The sequence below is a fragment of the Sminthopsis crassicaudata genome, chromosome 2 (assembly GCF_048593235.1).
Source record: "Sminthopsis crassicaudata isolate SCR6 chromosome 2, ASM4859323v1, whole genome shotgun sequence".
Classification (NCBI taxonomy): Eukaryota; Metazoa; Chordata; class Mammalia; order Dasyuromorphia; family Dasyuridae; genus Sminthopsis; species Sminthopsis crassicaudata.
The window spans coordinates 364680267-364688156 of NC_133618.1; the positions used below are offsets into that span (position 1 = coordinate 364680267).

The 7890-nt window shown below is 39.4% G+C and overlaps 1 protein-coding gene across 2 annotated transcripts in view; it reads right to left on the reverse strand.

Annotated features, from left to right (window-relative positions):
- The window catches only part of PLD4 (phospholipase D family member 4), a 31222-nt gene extending 24750 nt beyond the window's left edge, over positions 1 to 6472 (reverse strand). Inside the window, exon 1 of one of the 2 annotated variants that reach the window (XM_074291030.1) lies at positions 6038 to 6472. In XM_074291030.1, the coding sequence (XP_074147131.1) occupies positions 6038 to 6073 (36 nt within the window). In that variant the 5' untranslated portion in view covers positions 6074 to 6472. The remainder of the gene's footprint in view (positions 1 to 6037) is intronic. The other variant, XM_074291031.1, reaches the window with a different exon arrangement.
- Positions 6473 to 7890: the final 1418 nt, after the last annotated feature.

The following is a 7890-nucleotide window of genomic DNA, read 5'->3' on the forward strand; positions in this document are numbered from 1 at the left end:
GAGATAGAATCCTCCCTTCCTGGAAGACTTCAAGAATGATCTAAATGTGGCAGCTAGGTGGTGCAGTGAATAGAGTTCTGGCTCTGAAGTCAGCAGGCCCGGAGTTCAAATATGACTTCCACTTACTAGCCATGTGACCATGGTTAAGTCACTTAAACCTAATTGAAAAATAAAAAAAGAACCTGATTTGGTATGTGGTAAGGGACCTAGGGAAAGTCCTTTGGACCATGTGTTGGAGCAGATTGATTAACATCTCCCAGATAGTGTGATTCTCTGACCTTGCTCATATCTGGCTAGATGCTGTCTTCAGACCCCATTGATGAGGATTAGTGGTAGTTTAGAGTTGTGGGAATCCCTTTCAGGTCGGCACAGGTCCTTTGTGAAAGAATTCATGAACCGGAAAGGTTTAAGTGACAAAAAGGGACGTTTATTGTAGGATGAGAAGTCAGCTTTGCTAGGAGACTGACTTCCTCAGTGGCAGAGAAATAATGAAAGGGTTTTCCCTGAGAAGGGAAGAGAAGAATCGTGGCAGACAGCTATGCTCTACTCCAGACTTCTGCATGGATCAGGAGTTTAGAAATATCCTTTAATAGGAAATCTGAGGCTCAGGTTTCAGGTTGAAAAGAAAGCCAATGCCCCCTCAGGCCTAGATACTTCTCTTTGGAGTTTCAGTCACTCAGTATCAGGCCCAGATCTCCCAATAGAATTTGAATGGGGATCTGACTATCAATGGGGATGGAGGGAGTGATTTGTCTTAAAAAGGCCCAGTGGGAAGACGCCACTTTAACTTGTTGGGGGAGATATGTTTCCCAGGAGGGCCTGAGACTAGAATTTCCCCTCTTTACAGATCAAAGGGGACACAATTTCAGAGTGTTATTTTTACAGACCAAAAGGGGGCAGTTTTTTACAGAGTTTACCTGTATCACTGTCAGGTATGTCTCATAATTGGTGAATCAAGTTCAGCACAACCAGTGAGATTATTGTAGATATGAATCCTGGGTAGAGAGATGGGACTGCAGCCCTCTGATTCTGAGATTCTCTGTGCCTAATAGGACCTCTCTGGGACACTGTACCCTGTGCATATCTCTCTATCTCACTAGCAGTATGCCCTCTGGGTTTCAGTTATGTTTTTAAGTTGCCACCATAACATAGGCCTGAAAAGGACCATTTCCAGTTTTTGATTCCTCATTTTATTTTTAAAATCACTTGCAGTTTTGTTGTGACTATCTGAGCTTAGTTCCACCATGGGGCCCCCTCTTCCAAACAGGAGGAGGGAAATATAGGCTGTGGGTAACTCAAGGCTTAGGAACATTTGAAAGGGGCAAAAGCAGGAGAGAGAATCAGAGACAGACCCAGAGACAGAGATAAAAACAGAGACAAAGAGAGAGGAATGAGATAGAGACAGAGACTGACAGAGAGACACAGAGAAAGACAAAGACAGAGATAGAAACAGAAAGAGGAAAGAGACAGAGACAGAGAAGCAAAGAAAGGCAGACACAGAGACAAACACTCTTAGAGACACAGAGATGCAGGGAGACAGACAGAGACACCACAGAGAGATAGAGACAAGAAGAGAAGGAGAGGAAGAGAGGGAGAGTGGGAGGGAGGGAGGGAGGGAGAGAGAGGGAGAGAGACAGATGAACTGCATGTACAATATCCCAAAAGTCAAAGAAATTGGAGCCTTCCAGCCCTTTAGCCCTGATTCACAGCTTACCCTTGTTCCCTCTTCTCAGAGCATCCCCCTTTAAAACAGGAATAAATCCTTATGCTCCACTAGAAAAAGGAAAAGGAAAAAAAAAAAAAAAAAGCAGAACCCAATCCCATTGTCTGTCTAGATAAGAGCAAAGGTAGTGAGAGACAAGTTCTAGTGTAGGAGCTGGCAAGTTTTGGTCTGGTTCAATTGTGCACTGTGTCACCTTAGCCTCCTCCTCCTCTGTGACCCCACAACCAGCACCTCCTTGTCCCAGAATGCATAAAATTTTCCAAGAGGGGCTCCCTACCTCCCCTCTAGAGGGGAGCACCTCATTATTTTTCTGAATCAACTGGAGTTAAGTGACTTGCCTAGGATTACACAGCTAGGAAGCATTAAGTGTCTGAGGTCAAATTTGAACTCAGGTCCTTCTGACTTCAGGGCGGGTGCTCTGGGCCATCTAGCTGCCACAGGAGAACTTCATTTTTAAGACAAATCAACAGAGAGAAATGCTTAAATAGGAGGTGAAGTATAAGAAGGAAATCTAGTATAATGGGAAAAAACAAAACAAAAACAAAAAAACACTGGCTCTAGACTCAGAAGTTGTTATTCAGTGGTTTTTCAGTTGTGGAAACCCCATTTGGCATTTTCTTGAAAACATACTAGAATGGCTTGCTACTTCCTTCTCCAGCTCATTTTACAGATGAGGAAACTAGCAAGTAGAGTTAGTGACTTGCCCAGGATCACACAGTCTACCTTAAGTGTCCAAGGCTGAATTTTAATTCAGGAAGAATTCTTAACTCCATTCCTGGAACTCTACCTACTGAACTTCTTACTGCTCCTGAAATCAGAAAAACTGTATTTAAATCCTGCCTCTGACATTTGTTGCCTGAGAACCTAGAGCAAATCACTTATCTTCCTAGGCCTCAGTTTCTTCATCTGTAAAATGAGTATATTAGAGTAAATGACCTCTAAGGAACCTTTCAGTTCTAGATCTCTGATTCCTATGCTCTAAAACAATCAGGGGAAAATTTTAGGCCCTAGTCCAGATTGGTGAGCAAATATTCCTGTTGTCCCTCACATTCATTCATCATCAAAGACATTTATAGATTCCTTTAAGGTACTTTACATGCATTACCACCTCATGTCAGGGGACAGCCATGGACTTCATCTATGGATCAGGTCAGCCCTTCTAGAGCTTGCTCATATCTGGCTGGCTATTATCTACAGAAATTTTATGTCTCACATTGAGCTTCTCTCCTAGAGTTAGTGAGCCATGCTATTATCAATCATTTACTGAGTGTTTATACTGGGCTCTGGGAATATGGATATAAAACATATCTTATATATGGGTAAACAAGTGGGCAGACCTAGGTAGTCGTTCCATCTGGATTCCTATGTGATTCTGTTTCCCCATTATAAAATAAAGGGAATGTAAAAGATGATATTTTCTACCTCTAATGTTCTATGTGCTAAATTCCCTTTTGTCTATTAGTTTCCAATTAACTTTTAAAATTTTTTGGGGGGGATTACAGTTTAAGTTTCAAACTGTCTCCCTTCTTCCTCTTTTCCCCTCACACTAGAGAGAGACACCATTTGATAAGAGATTTATAAATATATATAAAACCATACTTGTGCATACTTCTATTTACCAGTTCTTTCTCTGAAAGTGAATGGCATCTTCCTTAATTTGAGTATTCCTAGTACTCAGTATAACTTAGTTGTTCACAATTACTCTTTGAACAATGTAACTGTTAATGTATTCAATGTTCTCTTGGTCTTTCCCACTTCACTTTTCCTTATTTCATACAAGTCTTTTTAATTTTTTTTTCTAAATTCAACTGGCTCATCATTCTTAATAATCAATTATTTATTAGAAAAATTTCTAAAGTTCTGCATGTGATATTTTGCTCTTTGTTGCAGATTTTTAATATAGTTGAAAACTTGAAAACCAACTCCGGGGTTTCCTTTGGCTGTATCATAGTGGATCCTAATGAAGAAATTATGATTTCCATGATTTCTGGAAAATTATTTGGGTACTTAGGTTAGTAAGAAAGTAATAGCATAGCTGCCTTTCCCTTGGGTAATTATAGTAGCTTTTTACTGAGTTTTCCCACCTCAAGTCTCCTCTCTCCAAAGCTGTCCAAATATAATCTTGCCTACTCTGTAAACTGGTTGGTTCCCTATTACCTGAAGGATCAGATGTTAGTTCCTGTATTTGACACTTAAATTTCTTCCCAATCCAGCTCCAGCCCATCTTTGCACTTGTATTAAGTATTATTCTCCGTTGATTTTATATGCCAAACAAATTGGCATACACACAACAATTTAGTTCTAGTCTCTGTACAAAGGCATGGGCTATTCCCATCACCTGGAATATAATCAGACAACTAATATTTCTTAGTCAATTTCCTTGGATGGGAAAAAAGCACCTCTTTATTTCAATATAATTGGGTTTTTTTGTAATCATGTGTACTTTATTTTATGAATTTAAAATCACTATTCTGAGAAGGGGCCCATAGGTTTCACAAAGGAGCCATGGCACAAAAAAGATCTAATGAAGAGAAAAGACTAGACTAAGAACTGGAGGAACCAGAAATGAATCTTAGAATCTGTGTGGCTTCAGGCAAGCTACTTAACCCATCCAAGTGGTCCATTGGATAGAGTGTTGGACCTGGGTTCAGGAAGACCTGAGTTTAAACTAGCCTTAGATACTTACTGGCTGTGTGATTCTGGGAAAATCACTTCATTTCTATCTTCCTCAGTTTCCTTATCTATAAAATGGGAATAATAAAGCACCTATCCAGGTTATTTCATGGATTATACAAGATTAAATTGGTTAAGAGTTTTTTAAACCTTAAAGTGCTATATAAGTGCTAATTATTATCTCAGTTTCCTCATCTGTAAGATGAGAGTGTTCAGCCACTAAAATCTCCTCTATTTCTAAATCTGTGAGCCTTCTAATTAATGTCTCTTCCAGTTTTGATATCCATATTTTATGTTCTAAGTTCTTTTCCAGACTTAACATTTTATGTTTCATGATTCTATTACTTTAAAGCTATGCTCTAGCATTTATTAAGCAGCAGACACTAGGGATACAAAAAAAAGGAGGGTAAAAGATAATTCCTATCCTCAAGAAACTTAAATCCAATGGGAGAGAGAAAGTAAAGCTAATACAAGATAAATGGGAAATAGTTAACAGAGGGAAGGCACTAGAATTAAAAAGGGATAGGATAAATTTCCAGTAAAAGATGGAATTGTGATCAGGACTCCTCTAAGTCCAAGTGATTCCAATACAATTCCAAGCAAGAGAGATCAGTAGGCAGAGTAGGGGAGGGAGAACATCCAGGCAGGAAGAACAGCCAGAGAAAATACCTGCATGAAATGAAGAGTATTGTTCACAGAACAGCCAGGAGGCCAGTGTTCCTGGATCTAAGAGAATGTGGTGAAGAGTATAAGTTGTAAGGAGTCTTGAGAGATAAGAGGAGGCTAAGTTATGAAGGGCTTCTTTGAATGCCAAACAGAGCAGATTTTATTTGATCCTGAGGGGTTAGACAATCAATGGAATTTACTGAGTGGGGTGTTGGAGGATATGGGTGATATTACTGGACCTGCACTTTAGGAAAACTGCTTTAGTGACGGAGGTTGGATTGAAGTGGGGAAAGACTGAAGCAGGCAGATCCACCAGAAGCCTATTCCAATAGTGTAGATAATAGTTAAGGATCTGCACACGAAATGGTGCGGAGGTAGAATCAGCAGGTCTTAGCAACAAATTGGATATGGGATGTGAGAGATAATAGGGAATCAAGCATGAATCCTAGGTTTCCCGCCTGAGCAATCAGGAGGGTAGTGTAATAGAATAGGGAAGATAGAAGTCAAGGGGAGGTTTTGTGAGGAAAGATAATGAATTTTGTTTTGGACATAATTAAGATTTGGATGTCTACTGCACATCCAGGTCAAGATAGTTTAAAGAACATTAGAGATGAAAGATTGGAGGTCAGCAGAGAGATTGAAGCAGAATATATAAAATTTAAAACTATCAGCTTAGAAATAATAACTTTTTTGTTTCTAGAATTTTTTTTCAAGTCCCTGTTTTGACCACCAGTTTCCTGAACCAGAGGATAATGAGAATGTCAACTATGGGGCTTGTGCTATGACTTTTAACACCCTCCTTGTCTCAGGGCCAGGATCTCTGAGAACACTGAAATACCAAGTCTCAGGTGGGTTTCCTGCCCCACTATCCATGGGTCAGCCCCTTCCTTAAAGAGGTCACAGTTCAGGAACTTTTCCCTATTGCCTTCAGGAGATTAAGGCACTCCCTAACCCTTACCTCCCATAGCTACTTACCTTTGAGGTCACCTGCATGGTCTTTTTTGTCCCCATTTAGTCACAGCCTAAATGTGAAAGAAAGATCACTGGAATCGAATTCAGAAGATGATGATATGAATCAAATTCTTCTCCTTCCTGCCTGTGGGACTTGGAAAAATCAGAGCTTTTGTTCCCTTTTTTTATAGGATGAAAAGGTTAAATCGGATGGTCTCCAAGGGTCCTTTTATCTCTGAACCTTATGATGCCAGGACTGCAGAGTGGCCAATTCACAGCCCTGAGCTCCAACTCAGAGTCTTCCTCCTATTTACCTAAGTTACATATTACTTCCTCTTTTCAGTTGCTTCCTCTTTGCCCCTAGTCCCATGAGGCCATCTGGGGCCCCAGTTTCAGATAATAAGGCTGGAGCCTAAAAATGTTCCAGAGTCCTCCTGTCTCAGAAGCAGCTTCCTCTCTGAAATATGTCTGCCTACTTCAGGAAAACTTCAAAGTGAGAGGATGGGATGGAGAAGGGGAAGGGAGTTCCGACACTTTGGCCTTCAAAATATATCTCCAAATCAGCCTCCTCTAAAAATTTATCCCTAAAAAACTCACAAATTCCTTGCAGAAGTGAATCTCCATTATCTCCAATCCCTGACCACTCCCACCCCCCACCAACTGCAATCATCTTTCTTAAGTAAGAAAATTGCTTGACTTAATCAATCAGAGGTGATTATAAATAGGATTTATACATCTCCTTAAATCAATCTACACTTGCTTCACTTGCTCAGGCCCTGAAGAGTCTGTAGAAAAGGGAGGAGTTGTCTCAGAACCATCTAAGAATTCTGAGGGTCTTAAACAGAGAAGGAGCTGAGGCAGAGAAGTTATAAAACATCCAACACAAACACAAAAGGTAAAGAGTGAACCCTGAAGAGCTGGAGTAGCCTCATGGGACCTGGCCACACCCAGCTGGCTCCAGGAGTGAGTCAACATTGACCCAGCTAAGCTGCAGACAGTTGGAAAACATCCCTAACCCTAAAGGCAGACCTTAACTTAAAAAAAAAAATGAGTAAAAAAAGTAAAGAGGTCTCTAACAATAGACAGCTTCTATGGGAAGAACAGATTTCAAACCCTGAGGAGACTAAAGGCAGTGTGTCTCCAGATGAAGCCCCAAAAGGTGATATAATCTGGGTCCCCATCACACAACACTCTCCTAAAAGAAATGAAAAAGGATCTTAAAAGAGCACTAGAAGAAAAATGGGGAAAGGAAATGAAAAATTTGCAAGAAGGTTTGGAAACGGCAACACAGAAAATATCTGAAGAAAATTCACTACCAAATAGACTTAGTGAAATGGAAAAAGCATATAACCCATTAAAAGATAAATTTGATAAAATGAAAAAAAGAAAGCAACTCCCAGAAAAACAGAATTTGTGAAACAGAAAAAGAAAATAACTCCTTAAAAAACAGAATTTGTGAAATGGAAAAAAATTCCATAGAACAAAACAACTCATTTAAAAATTCAATTGGACAAATACAAAAAGAAGTTAAAAAAATAAATGAATAAAATAATGAGAATCAGTAAAGCAAAACCAAAAAAAAAAAAAAAAAAAATAGAAGAAAAATGTAAAATGCCTAATTGGGAAAACAACCAACCTGGAAAATAGATATAGGAGAGACAATCTTAGGATTATTGGACTCCCTGAAATACATGATGAAAAAAAGAGCCTAGACACTATCTTTCAGGAAATCAACAAAGAAAACTGCCTGGATATCATAGAAACAGAAGGTAAAATGTGACCATTGAAAGAATTTACTGAATGTCTGCTGAAAGAGACTCCCAAAATTAAACCCTCAAAAAATATCATGGCTAAATTTGAGGACTATCAGACTAAGG